The sequence below is a fragment of the Phoxinus phoxinus genome (assembly GCF_949152265.1).
Source record: "Phoxinus phoxinus genome assembly, chromosome: 3".
In the NCBI taxonomy this organism is placed as follows: domain Eukaryota; kingdom Metazoa; phylum Chordata; class Actinopteri; order Cypriniformes; family Leuciscidae; genus Phoxinus; species Phoxinus phoxinus.
In genome coordinates this window covers 10603030-10619977 of record NC_136878.1, presented here as the reverse complement: position 1 = coordinate 10619977, position 16948 = coordinate 10603030, and the positions used below count along the sequence as shown (strand labels likewise).

Genomic DNA, 16948 nt, shown 5'->3' with positions numbered 1-16948 from the left:
TAATCAGATTTTTAACTGATTGTATATAATTGGTATGACAAATAATCCTGTATATACATGTGTATTTTTGCATTTTTAAAAAAGTAATATTTTAGCATACGTTAATATGATAAAATTAAGGGAAAGTTACGGTACTTAAAAAATGCATCTACCAAATGCATAAATGGAACTTGTATATATAACATTTTAATTTATGCATATATATAGTTATTAAACAGGTGCAAGCAGCCATTCATTTGCAGCATGAAACTTCATTGTACAAACATTCCCAAAGTTATCCTGTGTAAAACCACAACGTAACATTCACTAATGAACTGTAGCAAATCCACCAAATGTGGCCGTTTGTCAGATGCCATTAGTTTAGTGTGTGAGGTTTTAGAGTGCTGAGCCATTCTGTCCACCTTCATTAAAGAGCAGTTGAGGGCTGTAGAGATTTGACCTCTATGGTTGTAGGAAGTCTAATCTGAGCCTCTGAAGAATGTCTTGGTGTGACTGACCACAGAGCCGGAAAAAATATGGCACAAGGCAAAAAATAAAGAAGGCATTACACCCTATTTCAACAATATCATCTAACAATAAGTTCCCTGCAAGGTGATGCACCAACTTTTAGGTACAAATATATATTTTTCATCAATTAAATGGGTTTTATAACAGAAGAAACAACCTCGAACATAAAGAAAAGTTAAAGGGTAAAAATGTTCTTAACTTCAATCATTTTCATGTGGCTTGAAGATAATGCCACATTTTAATGACCGATTGTGGTTACAGTTTAATGGATGCATGTACAATAAACTTAACGGTATACATTTTTTTTAATATTTGGGAAAACTGGCTAAAACCAATGTGGTTTACAGAGTTAAACAACAAATAGAGCTGAGTGTTAAATATACACATCAACTGAAATGCAACTTCTGGGGTAGATGGACATAACTATTTTCTAGTATAGAAATACAGCTCTAGCCTAGTTAGAATAGATTTAAACCGCTATCATATGGCCTTACCATCTACCTACACAACCCAACCAAAGCTACAAGTGAAAGGAAACCTAAAATATGTTAGAAAACACTGGGGAAAGCATAGACTAGCTAAACCTGGCCTTGTTTGCATATGAATTTCATAAACATTTCCCCAGAGGCAACAGCAAAAAATGCCATAATCAAGACGTGCAAGTCTATATTATAAATCAGATTTGACTTGATTATCCCTAGCAGTGCGATATAACCCTCAGTCTTGTTTTGTGTATATATATATATATATATATATAAAAAAATCGCTCATATGCCTTAAGAACAGCCCTGCAAATGAAAGAGAACAAATACACACACAAAGGCTTATGGCCGTTAGAAAAATAATGAAGAACAAAATGCTGAAAACCTAACATGTCAGTTTAGTGCACTTGACCAGTCACCTCTAGAACACAATCATCCCTTTTTTATAACATACACTTTCAATGTTCTCAGTAGCACGTAAACGTCTTGAGCGGTACATAATAATACTAGTAATACATTGAGATGTCAAACATGACATTTAAAAGAACTCTGACATATGCAAGAACTCTGACATATGCAAAGAAGCACACAAAGAACACTTAAAATCAACTCTTAGGCACCAAAGGTCAGTTATATCATTTGTATATTATAAATTGTTTAAGCTAAAAAGCTTGTTGAAAGAAAAAGTGATTGCCAACGTAGTCTCGTTTTACAATTACAAGCAGAGAGGCGACATGAATCCATAGTGGAATGAAGTGTGCATACTGAAAGTGTTACAGTCAATCCATCATGGAAAATTAGTGTCTGTCTCTACACACAGTGCAGATCCAGATCAAATGTTTCCATATGCTTCAAGGATGATTGGTTTATCATCATCTGATTGACTTTTGCATATGTAAAGATGCCATCTATAGGAGAGAAAGAGGTATAACACCTGCCTGCAGCAATGCTAATGTCACTCCACCAGCTTTAGTTCTTAAAACGCGTCTGGTCGCACACATGGTTGAATTTCCTGAAAGAGGAGAATACACAATTACTGATTAAGATTGATCATTGGGTGTCATCCGAGATATAGGATTATGATCTTTTAAAGACATTCTATATAAATGTATTAGCGAACAGATCAATGTGGCTGACTTCAGACTGACACTACACAGATGTGCATTAGCTGCCCTCTACTGGTGGATTCAAGTATGGAGCACTTCAGAGGATGGACAAGATATGTTCAACTGTGGTTTAACTTACAAAGCGTGATGTGCTTTCACTTGAGTCCGACAGTTGCGTCCCCAGTAACAGTCTGGTCTGGTGGTCACAGTATCTGTGGGAAAAACAAGCAAACTTACTGCATCACTTCCAATTTATTCTGTAGTTTTATAGATTTGGCTTGATGCGAGTCTTACCTGGCAGCTCTGATGGAGGAATACGCTCTCTGTATTTGTATGCGATCTCTCTGAAAGTGCGAAGTCCACAGCAGTAGCACAGGAAAGAGTTAGCAGTGATTCTGTAATCTGAAAAATAGTAGTATTTTAGTCATTTCTTGTTTGTAGCAAAATGACAAATCAGCCGAAATTTTTTAATCAGCATTGTTGGAAAATATGCATTCAAATCAATTTATGTTCAGAGAAAAAGACAAAAGGCTTGTTAGAAAAGAGATCTCTGTGATGTAAAACTAAAGACTTTAGATATACAAAGACAGTGCACTTATATTATTATGAATGGGAGAAAGAGTAATGCACAATATGGTGGGATTAGTCATAGCATCACTGCAGTTTCTTTTAGACCGCTGTTCTGAGACGCACGCTTATTACAGCACATGCGCGGCGCATTGGCGGGTCCAGCCTGAAAACCATTTTTTGTCATGATTTGAGCGTTTAGAAACAACATTATGAAACAGCTGTGGTCAGATTTCATTGGTGATTTCAAACATGAAATCATAAGCTTGGTGAACAGCTTTGGAGAATTTGACGTTTCCATGTTCAGAGAGATAAGAGCTGTACTTGCATGACTGAAATAGCGGCCCGAGAGGTTTTACAAAGATGGCCACCGAGTAAAATTACTTGCCTTAAAGGGACTTTTGTGTGAAACCAACCCTCCACAATCACTTTTCACAAAAACGTGCATATTGTGATAAATATAACATATCCCACAACATGTTTACGAATATTGCAATATTATTTTCCCTCCATCACCCAGCCTCAGCAATTCTCAATTTTACCAGAGAGATGGTACAGGCCCTGCTGTACGGCCTGGAGCGCTTCCTGCAACATGTGCCTCCAGCTCATTCCTCGAGAAGTCAAATAGTTCTGCCACAAAGCAAGCACAAATGATCAACAAACACAGGGCTTATTCAGTTATGGCATTCAAATAACACTTGAATTTGAAAACTAAATATTTCTGGTAAAACATCCTCCTAATAATTAACTTGTTTGTTATATTTTCTAAAGAAAATGGGAGTGGTGCTTTTGCAGAGGTAAACAAGGTCCTTATATCATTATAGGCTAATTAAGTTATGAAAAATGCTTGCAGTTAAAAAAAAAAAAAAAGCTGTTCTGCTGAATCAAGAAAACTATTCTTTTTTTTTTAAATTGCACCAACATCTTACTGTAGGGTTAGTTCACCCAAAAATTTAAATGATCCCATAATTTACTCACCCTCAAGCCATCCAATGTGTATATGACTTTATTCTTTTAGCCAAACACAATAAGAGTTATATTTAAAAAATATCCTGTCTCTTCCAAGCTTTATAATGGAGTAAATGGTACCTTAGATTTTGAAGCCAAAAAAGCTAATTCCTCCATCATAAAAGTAATCCATACAGCTCCAGGGGGTTAATAAAGGCCTTCTGAAGCAAGGCGATATTTTTAGAAAAATATCCACATTTATGACCATACGCGAGTCGAATTTCGGCGGAAGAGTGACCTCTGACCCGACGCATATTGACGAACGTAGAAGCGCAGAGGATAGAGCAAAACAAAACACTGGTCACGAATTAGAAGTCTAAAAGGAGAATTTTTAAAGAGAGATGTCAGAGGATTTAGATATATGAGAGAAGAGGAGCTTGAGTTTGTTGCCTAGTCATGTTTGTTTTAACCGCCAAACCTTAGGCTGCTCCTACATCTTACGTCATGCGTCAGCTCAGAGGTCACTCCTCCACTGGAACTAGACTCACGTACAGCTGTTCCCGGAAGCCAGTGATTATGGCTTATAAAGTTATAAATATGAATATATTTCTTACAGAAACACATTCGCTTTGCTTCAGAAGGCCTTTATTAACCCCCTGGCCGTATGGATTACTTTAATGATGGATGCACTTTTTTGGGGCTTCTAAAAACTCAAGCTCCATTCACTCCCATTATAAAGCTTGGAAGAGCCAGGATATTTTTTTATATAACTCTTTGTTTGGCTAAAATAATAAAGTCATATACACATTGGATGGCTTGAGGGTGAGTAAATTATGGGATCATTATAATTTTTGGGTGAACTAACCCTTTAAGATTAATCACAGTTCCTTATTTTAAAAGTCAGACAATAGGATTTTTTTTGCCCATTTTATCATTCATCAGGCAAAACAAGGTCATATGATTTTGGTTATAGGTTGCATGTCTGTCACAATACTGGATGAGTTGAAAGTTGAATACTTGTTAAGTTCATCAATTATGAAATAAGTTCAATCCATAAAGCAGCTCTGCAGTGATGTCATCATCCAGCTTTTATTCAGTTTATTCAATAGTGTCAGTGCAGTCAAAAATACTATAACAGTACATTAATAATACTGGTCTCAAGTATGAGCAAAAGAACCGTACATACCTGAAGGACTTCAGACTCATATTGATTGCCATTAAAAACTCCATCCAGACATTTGTCATTAAGGTTAAGATCTGTGAGGAGAAATATCCATAATCATCATTATAAAAAAACAGGCAGTCAGAAAAATATAATACAGAAATCTTAACCAGTCAGAAACCTACCGCTGAAATGCGCTAGGCAGCCGTGACACCCGATCCGCTGGCAGCCCCAGTACACATGGCAGAAAGGTTTCTGGCACACCATACCTGTTCAAAGGAGCGGACAACAAATCATCAGGTGACTGCAGTAGGCCTGAGAACATTGATGGACAGGTGTCAGGGCCACTCACAGTGCTGCGGGGACATCTGAGGGGGCAGGTACTCGAAGCGTCGGTCAGGCATGGGCTGCAGGCAGCAGGTGCAGATGAGGTGACTGCCCTGAGGAGCACACCTGAACTCCTGAGGAGCTGCAGAAGGAATACAGAGGATTCAGCATAGGTAGAGGTGCGTGGATTTCTCTGTTGGTGTGTGTGAGTGCATGGTTTAGGCTCAAATGTGAGCGTGAATGACCTGTGGAGGTACCAGAGGATGTAGAGGGCCCGTCTCCAGGCACTTTAGCTGGTGCCTCAGATTGAGCAGGCTCACAGATCCACAGGGCAGAGCTGAGCTCCTTCCGATAGCCCGGACACTGCCGACACATCATGTAGGGCTGACTGTGTACAAACAACAGAGTTAATCAGGGTGGGTACCTAGATTTAGAACCTACTTGACATCAAGCCAAGAGAATCACAAATTTAGCTAACCTTTAATATAATTTATAAAAACTACAATTTAATTAGATAACTGGGATAAGTTGAAGTGAAATATACTGCATATTTATGTCAAGCACTTCCTTTTAACAAAAACACAAGACTCTACAGAGTAGATAACAGAGTAAAGATTCTGACCTCATGTCAGAAATGTCACTGTCGTTGTCCGAGAGTTCAAACAGATAGTCTGAACTGCCCTCCTCGTCCGAGAAGGAGCGCTCGACTTTCGGCTGCAGCATGTCCTGCGTGATCTTGTTCCGGGCATCCATGCTGTGCAAGTCATCTTCACTCCGACACTTCTCTGAGACCAAAACAATAAATCAAAAATAAAGCCGCACATTTTTTTTTTTTAATTGTTCAAAAGTTTGGAGCCAGCAAAGTTAAGAAACGACTCATTTTATACTGCAAATATATATATTTCAAATAAATGTTTTTTTTTACTTTCAATTAATCAAAGAATCCTGGGGGGGAAAATGCATCAATGGTTTCTACAAAAATATTAAGCACCAAATGTCACAAATTTTTAGCACCATATCAGCATATTAGAATGAATTGTGAAGGATCATGTGACACTGAAGACTGGAGTAATGATGCTGAAAATTCAGCTTTGGCATCACAGGAATAAATTAAATTTTACAAAATATTACAATAAACAACTATTTTAACATTATTATATTACTGTTCTTACTGTATTTTTGACAAAATAATTGCAGTGTTGATGAGCATAAGAGACTGCAAACTCTTAGCAGCAAATATGCTTAAAAAAAAGAACACATCTCTGTAAACCATTTATCTCTTTGGCTAGGTTGTGTGTGATACAGTACCTGGGTGCTGGAGAAGGTAAGCCTCCACCAGGTTGTTGAGAATGTGGTTTTTACGGATTCTCTCCACAGGACATCGGCAGGTGGGGCAGAAGGAGGAACGTTCCATCCAGCCAGAATAACAGGCAGCGCAAAATGTATGCATGCAGGGCTGAAGACTGTAAGGAAGCACACACATTAACCGAAAATTCATTCAAACTCAGCCTCCACACACCTTATTAAAATCTTTCTTTAAAGGATTTGTGTAAAGGTATTTATGTTGGCCAACGTTGGCCAAGTATTAATTTGCGCACACTGGACTGACCTGACACAGTCATGCAGCAGGTCCTGGCAGACGATGCATGTGAGGGATTCTTCCATCTTGTCTGTTGTGGCTCCCTCAGTTTTCTCTTTTCCCGCTGCTCCTCTGATAGGGACCTGAGGAGCTGCTGCAGAAACAGCAGATTCACTGAGAGTACATCCAAACCCATTCTGATCATCTGCAAGACAGATAGATACACAAACATTACATTTAAAAGTGTTCATATTCTAGAACAGATCCGAAACACATTTTAATTCCAGATATACACTACTGTTCAAAAGTCTTATTTAGCAAGGACGCATTAAATTGATCAAAGTTGACATGTACCGTCTATACCCGAATAAAAGACGAGGTTTTTGTCCTAAAAATAGGCTGAAAAATGGGGGGTCGTCTTATATTCGCAATATAGACAAAATCACGGGGGGAAAGGGAGAAAGAACGAATTGATATGAAATAGTGACTGAAACGCGACCCATTAAGACAAAACCAGCTTTCCCTTCCAAGATGTTAATCTATACAAAAATCCTGATAATCGAGCCGTCGTCTGATGAAATCAAATACACATAAGATAAAAACAATATCTGTGCTGTGATTTCGGCAATACTTGCATGTAAAATTAGAGAAGCAACATAATATCTGTGCTTAACTGAATTAAAACGCTGCTCCTCTCTGCCGTGCGAAAGACGCAGAGCGAGCGAGAGAGAGAAGTGCGCACGAGAGACGCAGAGCGAGCGAGCGAGAGAGAGAAAGGTGCGCGTGCGTGCTGGAAGAGAGAGAATGAATTATCAGTGCAATTTTCAAATAAAATTATTTTCTGTTGAAAACACGATTTTTTCCACAAAAATAAGTCTGGAAATGGGGGGTCGTCTTATATTCAGGGTCGTCTTATATTCGGGTATATACGGTATAATGTTACAAGATTTCTATTTCAAATAAATACTGTTCTTATTAACTTTCTATTCATCAAACAATCTTGAAAAATATGCATCACAGTTTCTACAAAAATATTAAGCAGCACAACTGTTTTCAACATGATTGTAATAATAAGAAATGTTACTTAAGTACCATGTGACTGATGGCAAAGCTACATTTTCAGCAATCATTACTCGAGTCTTCACAGGAATAAATAACATTTTAAGATTAAAGGATAATTCCGGTATTTAACACCTTGAGTCTATATTGTAGTTTGTTTTGGATGAACAAGAGTGGTGGACAACATTTTTTTGACAATGGTTCCTCTCTCGAATTTTTGACTATAAAAGAATTGGCCATGGACCCATTTAACATTTGAGTCAATGGGCATGTCCGAAAATGTCATTAAAACAACCTTTAACATTAGTTTTCAAAACTGTGCAACTCACCGAGTGATTAGTGGTGTTAGTTGATGTTCCAGAAAGAAAAAGTGTTGCGAAATACAGTTTCTGTCGTGTTTTATTCTTCATTTTGTAAAATCCCATTGAATTCTGTTGAAGGACTGAGTGCTCGTTAATATAAATGCGCTAACGGAAACGGAAAGGGGGCTGTTTACATTTGGTCGATGTAGTCTTTTTGCTCGCTTCCGTTTCTAATAAGGCTAGCAAGCAGAGCAACTGTGCTCCGGGAGAGTAAGCGAAATAAACAAACAAAACCTTGAAAATATTGAAAGACGTGACCACTGACCAGTGCAATATGAAGTTGAACTCGACTGTGACCGTGAGTGTCCCGCGAGACATAAACATCGGTTATCGCCATCAAGTGGTCGGGAGTGTGCTAACGCTTCAGATTCAAATATTGAGCGGAAGTTACACGGTTGTGAAGTGTCTGGAAAAATAGTTCCACTATAGCAAAGTAAACGGATTGGAATCATATATTGCGACGATATATTGTTTATAATCATCAACGAACACCACTAACCACTCGGTGAGTTTAACAGTTTTGTAAACAAACATTATTGGCTGTTTTAATGACATTTTCGGACATGCCCATTGACTCCAATGTTAAATGGGTCCATGGCCAATTCTTTTATAGTCAAAAACTCGAGAGAGGAACCATTGTCAAAAAAATGTTGTCCACCACTCTTAAGTTGTCAGTTCCACTGACTCAAGGTGTTAAATACCGGAATTATCCTTTAAAATAGATAAGTAATTTCAAACTCTAAAAATATTTCACAATATTACTGTATCTTTTAACAAATAAATGCAGCCTTGGTGAGCAAAAGACTTTTTAAACGATAGTGTACGAGGGAATCTTAAACCATCAGAGCTGCAGTCTAGCAGTTAGTGCATGTGCTTATGAGGGTGACACTGGTTCATATCTGGCTTGTGACACTGTCAAACCCTGTTGCCAACAGGTCACCCTATCATTGCTTGTATTTCTTTCACTAAAATAGCACACATTATGATGTACGACACTCAACAATGTTGCCAGATTTATCACATCGCTTTCTAAACACTTTCAAAGTACTCTGAAAAAGTTAGCAACTATGAAATGCGTTTCACTGACATGTTGAAATACAGATGCTCAGAACGCTCAAAATAGACAGAAATCATAAACTATTTCAAATGCATCACATATATTAGTTTCTCCTAAACAGTGTGTTACAGCACCTCTGTCAGTTTTTCTTCTTTTCCTCTGCATTTCCATCTCCGGCTCCGTCTGTTGTCCTCCCTCAGTCCAGTAGGTCCACTTCAGGCGGGTGTGATTCATGACCGGCTCCCCGGGGCAGCCTGCTGGTGCAGTCATCTCCGATTCTCCTTTACGAACAACCGAGGAACCGACTGGGTTCTTCTTTGTAGACACATCTGCTAAATGGTACACACAAGCAATTTTTGACAATGGCCTTGTCCACACTAATACGTTTTCGTTTGAAAACGCATCTTTTTCTCTCCGTTTTGGCCTTCCGTCCACTGAGACGCCGTTTTTATTAATGAAAATTAAGCTTTTTGAAAACGCACTCCTAAGTGGATAAATTTGAAAATGCCGTTTGCACATTGTAGTGTGGACTGTCAAAACAGAGGTATTTAAAAACAATGACGTAAGTTTAGTCGTGATGCATATTGTACTAATAGATATTCATGTTTATACCAGTATTGTGCCTGTTATGTGCCATTCACTTTTACACTGTTGCTAAAATATGTTACTTTACACACTCTTCATATCACAGTCCTGCAAAGATGACAGAAAATGTACTCACATTTGCTGTCCTGCGGCAATACATGAGACCAGTTGCGTTTTAGACCAAACATATGGTGACTAAGTGCGACCTGGGCGCATCAGTGAATGGTTAGATATTTTTAAATAGATATTAAATTATAACATGATAAGTTTATAATTAATTTTTCCGTCTGTGTCATTTAAATCTGAGCTTTTGTAAGGTTTTACACATGCACAGTAAAGGTGAATTTAGCGTTTTTCAAAAGTTTCTCATCCACACCGAAACGTCGGAAAACACCTGAAAACGCTAGTGGGTTTTTAAACAGAAAACGGCGTTTTCAAATGTATCCGGATGAATGCCTGTCAAACACTGTAAATTTGAAAAAAAAATCTAAGCATAAATGAACAGCAGCCAAAAAAGACATTGATAAGAGAGTGATTATTATATAATTGTAAATGCAAAGCAACTTGCAGAAAAGAGTGCACTGTAATTACCAGAGCAGGCAGATAAGGGCATGTTGTAGAAGTGGAAGGATGAGCTGGAGGTAGATGGCTGGGGGTCCTCATGCTCAGACTGAGGTAGAGGCTTCACAATAACAGGCTCTACTGGTGCTGGTTCACTCTCGGTTTCTGTCAGATCAGAATCTTCTTCTATCCCAGCATCTGTGGGGACCACAGAGAAAACTAACTTACAGAAATAGTTCATTTAAAAAGGAAAATTCTGTCAAAAATTAGCATGGAGATGAAATTGGATCAGTGATTCATCTGTGCATATTCTTCCAAAGGACAAAAAAAAAAGGTTTTGTAAGCTCTCTCTAATCTTCAAAAAGTAGTAAAGGCAAAAAGTTTCCAAGGTCTGTGACAAAACTCCCAGGTCACGGCCAAATCCGTGCTTGATGTAGTCAGCAGTCAAACATTGCAATGTTTCCAAACCTATTTGATATTATCGTCACATGATCTTGTAGTGTGTGCGATGCAATGGCAAGGTGGAACTAATACAGCCAATCACAGTGCAGAATAAACGAATAAATCTTGTAATCACAAATGTTTTGCTTGAATTTATGCAAGAAAACTTTTTTTTTGACCCAACATTTTTCAAAGGTCTTGTAGTGTGTACATCTAGTCTCCATTTTGTTGTGCCATATGCACACTGCTATGACAAGACAACGACAGATGACAAGCCACCTTGTTATTCAGCCAGTCTTACAGTCAGAGGTGTAGTGGTAAAAAAAGAGGTGGGTAAACTATAAATTCTGGTGGACCACGATGTGGTCACCCGGTAAGGTGGGCCACTGCCTACCGGTGTGTGTGTATCCTGATGACATCGCTATAGGCATCATTTGATGGTACTACCAAGGGTATCACTGGTTGTTCCCTCATCATTGTGTGACCTATCACTATTCAATTCATACATTAATCTAAATTCTTGTTAAAAAGACTCAAGAAGGAATAATATGGTTGAAATCTATAAAGTTTACTAAATGACAAAACAGAGAGAACAAAAATATTTTTAACCCGTAATTACAAAACAAAAACGGTTGTTGTATTTTTAAAAGGCAAAGTTGAACACCAAAATTTTAATTTGAACTGTAGGCTAGGCTACACCAAATGCTGCGCAAAAAAATAAATATTGACAAATTTTTGTTTATTACTTGTTGCCCCTTAATTAAACATTTAAAATATTCATAAATTAATATGGATTTTGTTGTTGTTGATTTATTTTTCTGAGACAAAATTAGAACCTGGAAATGATATTATTCCCGCAGTGCTGAATGAGAAGAGCATGTCTCTGGAACCACAGCCTACAGAAAGGTGATTTTTAGGCTAATGATAATAAATGTGTCTGAAATAATAACGAGGCATTTTAATTGTTTATTAATAAACTATTGTTTTCTAAATCAGTGTCGGTTAAAAACATATCTCCATCTCCGCTGTTAAGCGGGTGCGCTTTTAGAGAGAAATGCACCTTTCATCCGGATTTCATAATCAGAAGGTATTAGCTTTCGATTCGAATTTGTTCGTTTTGAAGTGGACATTTCGAGCTTTAGCCTACATATATATTTAGTTTCAGTTCTCGCGCTCCAGTTCACGGAGATCATGAAAGCACGCCTGATTGTTTTATTTTATTTGACAAAAGCACAACGTTTTCTTGTTATTGCGAGTTTACACAAATAAAAGTAGTTGCGAATAATGTATTATTATTTTCTGTATGACCAGAAATGATAGAGTATTTTAAATTGTTTCACTGTTGATAAGTGTTCGCGCCCGCGCGTCCGTGCCATGCAGTGCGCGCTCACACTCCGCTCCACAAACGCTTAGATATGCGTCAAAATCTTGTGTTTATTTGTGATAATCTTAGGCTAGCCCTGTATTATTATGGTCTAACCCGCACGGCTACTGACAGTAATGCAGCGCAATATGAAAGACTTCGTCTTAGGTTTAACAACCTATGAAACTAATAATGAACAATATGAAACTAAAACGACATAGCCTAAGCTTAATTTAAAATGGCTTAGGAACTATATGCTATTTAGAGGTGGATAAACGCAATTTAGAGGTGGATAAACGCACTTTGGAGGTGGATAAACGCACTTTGGAGGTGGATAAACGCACTTTGGAGGTGGATAAACGCCATTTCAGAATTTTGGGAGGTGCGCAAACGGCGTTTACGTGCGTTTAGCCTCCACTACATCCCTGCTTACAGTCCTCTAGTGTGAACTTGTGAATAAACAGAAACATCTGAATGAAATGTTATCAATATCTGTTTACCTTCAACGTCCTGTGAGGCACTTTCTTGCGGCCTGATGGTCTGATACATGTAAGCAATGTCTGCAACACAGAAATTAGATGAGTGATGTGGCTAATCTTGGTCATATTTTTGGAAGCAACTGTACTACCAAAACAGATAATGCTTAACAAATCAAATGTGGAAAAAACTTACTTTGTTCTGGCTCATTCTTCCTGTACACGAAGTAAATGACATCACCATTTTGCAGTAAGTGCATCTGTTTCTTCACCACTTTGGACATGTTGATCACCGTCCCATTTGTGCTGAAACAAACAAACAGACCATTATCAAGCAGAAAGGTAACAAATTATGGGTCCCTTTGAATTCATAGAGTGCTATTCAGAGGCTAAACGATGTATGCCAATGGCCTTTTTGTGAATTTTGTTTTTAGGGACTTTGGACAAAGGGAAGGAAACAAAGTTATGGGGAAACATCACGAGCTGGATTCAAACTCAGTCTACATGCCTGAGCAACATGTCCAAGCATGTGCATTAAACCGCAAGGCCACATTTCTGATTCCCACACTGTCTTCTGATGAACATATTAGATTAGTGTCTTCAAAGATGACAAAGTAACTATTTATGAACTTACCTATAATATGCGTTTAAAATAAATGCATTTTATTCTGTCTCTATGATCAATTTTTGTTAAAAATGGCAAACAGAAAGCTGTACAAAGGAGGTTAACAAATGAGGAAGGGATCCTTGCAGTTCCCATTACGTTGACTAAGCATTGTGTAAAACACACAGCATAAAGACCGTCTAGCAGACACACTCACTTAATTAGCTGGATGGAAATGTACAGCAGCAGCGGAGAGCTAGCATACGTTTAAACACATGAGACATACCGTTTCTACAGACGCAGATCAACTAGTGAATCTCCATCCACTGACTATTAACCAAATTACAATTAATTATTCACCAAAGCAATGATTAAATGTCATGAGGGAATTGGATATATATTTGCCGCAGGGCCAAGCATGTCATTAATTGAATTCACTTACTAATGTAATTAGAAGTCACTCAGTATAATTTGCCCAAACTTAATAGAACTAAAAAGAATTAATGTCAACTGCAACTACTGATGTTTTTTTTTTTCAATGGGCAATAGACTCTAACATTAGCATTATACACTAGTCTTCAAAAACAATATAAGTTCTGTAAATTTACACAACACTCCTTCCTCTTTCTGGCTGTAATCAATGTATTGACATCACCCGTTATTCAAAATATTATGAAAAAGATTTTTAAAGCATATTGCATGATTGTTCTTGGAGTCAACAGTTATATTTGTGATAACGCCATGAAACAAGGCAAATTGTGCAGACAAAATGTTTGAAAAAAATTATGAACATGCCTTTTTTTACCAAACAAATTGTCAGATAAATACGTTTATTTTGTTCTTCCCTCACATTAAATGTTGTTTCAGATTAGCAAAGATCGATCAAAAACAGATGAATTACAGTACTAACATGCATCCTGGGACCAGTTGCATAAAGCCAACCAGCAGTTAGATTAGAGGTAATCATTTTTATCCAATTTAAACCAGAACGGTCGACCTTTTTCATGTAACTGACTTTAAAAATATTTATGGTTTAATCGAACTTGAAGGGGATACTGTATAATGGCATAAAATTATTCAACAATCCATGTCCATCGACAATATGTCTCACCTCATGTCCTCCAGCCACACCTTTCCTGAGTTCTGATCTTGAGTGATTTTGCAATGATTCCCTGAGACCAGTTTATTTGCCGGAAATGAGAGGTCACAATCTATGAACAAAATATGTCAGTGAGGTTATGATATAGAGACAAGTCAACAATAAATGGTCATTATAAACCTTAAACAAAAAGAAATGTTCCCCTGTCCCAAATGCTAGCCTAAGCCTTTACATAAATCTGCAAACATGCAAGTTTTAGCTCTAACAGCATGTAAAAATGACAAAAAAATATTTTTTGCATGAAGAAAATAAAGCTTACAATTAGGACCATTAATAATATTTGCATTGTGAAATTTCCTCACAAATTTCTCACTACTGTAATGCAAAAAAAAATAAAAAAAATCACAATTATTAATAATAATAACAATAATACTCAAGTATTTTTTCACATTACAGTAGTGCATGATACTACTATCATGATATTTATGATAAATATATACTTTTCAATGCAAGTTGCATTGTCTACAAGGGTACATAACAGTGAACACTCACCTTACGATTTTATCCTACTTGAATCTTACATATGTGAAATTACTAAAGTAAAATGGGTTGCGAAAGCATTTTCATGTCGATTTTAATAAAGCACGCTCCTCTTTCCTCTCCCTGACCTTGCCCACTACTTTTCTCTCACAGACACATCAGGCATGCAAAAGTGTGGCATGATGTGATGTAAGGTTAAAAATTAGACTACTATAGTAATGAAGCGTATCAGTTCTGCTAATAACCAGTGCAGCACACAGAACCAAACAGACACATGGATTGATAATATTAATTAAAGCGGGAAAACCGACATTCTTCAAACCCAGACAGACACAGACAGAGTCAAAGGGATACAACCTTTCCCTGCACACCAGCACAACACAAAAAAACTACTTAATATTCCAAGAGCATGTCTTCAATAGACGCCTTTGTCATTATTGGGGTGGGGGTTCGTTTGCTGAACTAAAGAGAGTATTGTTAAAGGCAAGGGCTCACTGAATACATGCAGACACTGCTTCAGACTGATTATCTTGAGAGAGAGAAAAAAGTAACAACTAATAAAAGTTAATAAGTAAAACTTGAAGTGATAGGAGAGTCTATAAAGAAGTTTTGTGACAAAGCAAATAACGGAGAAGCCTTTTTAAACTGAAATAATTATTTTACAAGTTAAGACTGAGCATTGGGCAATTAACATGATCAAACACTTTATTAGTGATGATGTTTAGCTCACCTTTTTTTCTCCCCACAGTGCATTCTCTATTTATGAGTAATATCTCTGAATCCGGAGATCCGTCGACTTTAACCAGTTTCCCCCAGGCCTGACCACTGCCCTGATGCGTCGTCATCTCCTCTTCCTTATTTTACCTGCCAGACAGCAGATCTGCAGAAGCTGTCACCTGCAGAAGCATAAGGCAAAGAATAAAAACACAAATACGTCATAAAGGCAAATAAATGCAAAAGCATTCACACACAATGCAGATTATATTATGAAAAAAATAGAGTTGAAACAACTAGTGTGAAAGACTAAACAGCATGCTTAGTCAAATAAACTGCACAGGAAGAAACCAGGGAGTGTTAGGTTGTAACACAAGATGAGTTGTTGTAACCATCAGTAATAAGCTACAGGGGTGAATCACTATCATGCTGTGGAAGTTATACTCCGTGTAAAACAATCAGCATCTGAAAAAAAAATCAGCAGATTTTTCTTCACGTTTAAAGCTTCACTTATATCATAACTGACCAAAAGAATTTTTAGCCAATTATGAACGCAAGCCCTGATTAATTGTGTTGGTAATATTATGCATTTATTCATTTGTTTCCACATTTATTTGAAAATAAAATTGTGATTTGTTTTGAATGAAAATGTTTAAAAGTTTAAACTATGTTGTCTGTTAGTGTTACAGTAGTGGTAGTAAAGCAGGGTGTAACAAGACTGTAACGTTGCTTGATATTCAGTTTATAAAGTTTAGGCAAGTTATGCTTTAATATCTAAACTAACGTTACTTTAATTTGAAACAGTTTGATACGCAAATATTACACGAAAGTTTTACGAAGTTATAGACGCTTTTAAACAAAATAAGTTCCACACTCTCTGACCTCACCTAACGTTACTTGATTAACCTAAGTCAGTGTGCTAACCAGCTAACTGAGTTCGGTGTAAAGCGAAAGCCCAGTAACTACTAAACTAAATGATACGAGCTGAATATGTAAAATCGTTTATTTCTTTAAGTGACTGATTTTAAGTTGAGTTTTGTTTTTGAAAGCTAAACAACAACGTGAAACGGCGCAATGTTTACCCGAAAGGCTGCTAACAACTCAGAGTCGCTAGCCCACAATCACATCTGAAACTGTTCAAATTAAAGGAATTAAAATGTAAACTCAACCTGTAATGTTTTCAATGTACTAACCTAACCAGCGTCCGAGAGTATCCTGAGCATTAGCGCATATTGACTTGAATCCTCAGAGTGCTTTCGTTTTTATTTTGTGAAACACTTCCTGCCCAGCAGTGGCATTTTCATGCATCAGCTGAGAGAGAGAGAGAGAGATAGAGAGAGAGAGGAGGGGGGAGGGTGTGTGGTGTGTGTGTGTGTGTGTGTGTGTGGGGGGGGGGGGGGGTGGCTATG

The 16948-nt window shown here is 37.4% G+C and overlaps 1 protein-coding gene across 4 annotated transcripts; it reads right to left on the bottom strand.

Moving 5' to 3' along the window:
- Nucleotides 1–1262: 1262 nt before the first annotated feature.
- chfr (checkpoint with forkhead and ring finger domains, E3 ubiquitin protein ligase) lies at nucleotides 1263–16928 on the bottom strand. 4 transcript variants are annotated; one of them, XM_079606230.1, is made up of 18 exons: nucleotides 16733–16928; nucleotides 15556–15721; nucleotides 14298–14397; nucleotides 12779–12888; nucleotides 12607–12666; nucleotides 10333–10500; nucleotides 9291–9485; nucleotides 6709–6883; nucleotides 6408–6562; nucleotides 5722–5884; nucleotides 5345–5487; nucleotides 5125–5241; nucleotides 4958–5041; nucleotides 4797–4867; nucleotides 3205–3292; nucleotides 2390–2497; nucleotides 2235–2307; nucleotides 1263–2001 (listed from the first exon to the last, which is right to left on the bottom strand). In XM_079606230.1, exons 2-18 carry the CDS (start codon nucleotides 15668–15670, stop codon nucleotides 1959–1961), a joined length of 1968 nt encoding a protein of 655 aa, XP_079462356.1. In that variant the 5' UTR covers nucleotides 15671–15721; nucleotides 16733–16928; the 3' UTR covers nucleotides 1263–1958. The 4 variants fall into 4 exon arrangements, with proteins under 4 accessions (XP_079462356.1, XP_079462357.1, XP_079462355.1 ...); XM_079606231.1 differs by having other exon boundaries at nucleotides 1264–2001; nucleotides 5357–5487; nucleotides 9291–9488; nucleotides 16733–16861; XM_079606229.1 differs by having other exon boundaries at nucleotides 1265–2001; nucleotides 9291–9488; nucleotides 16733–16915.
- Between the last annotated feature and the right edge of the window lie 20 nt (nucleotides 16929–16948).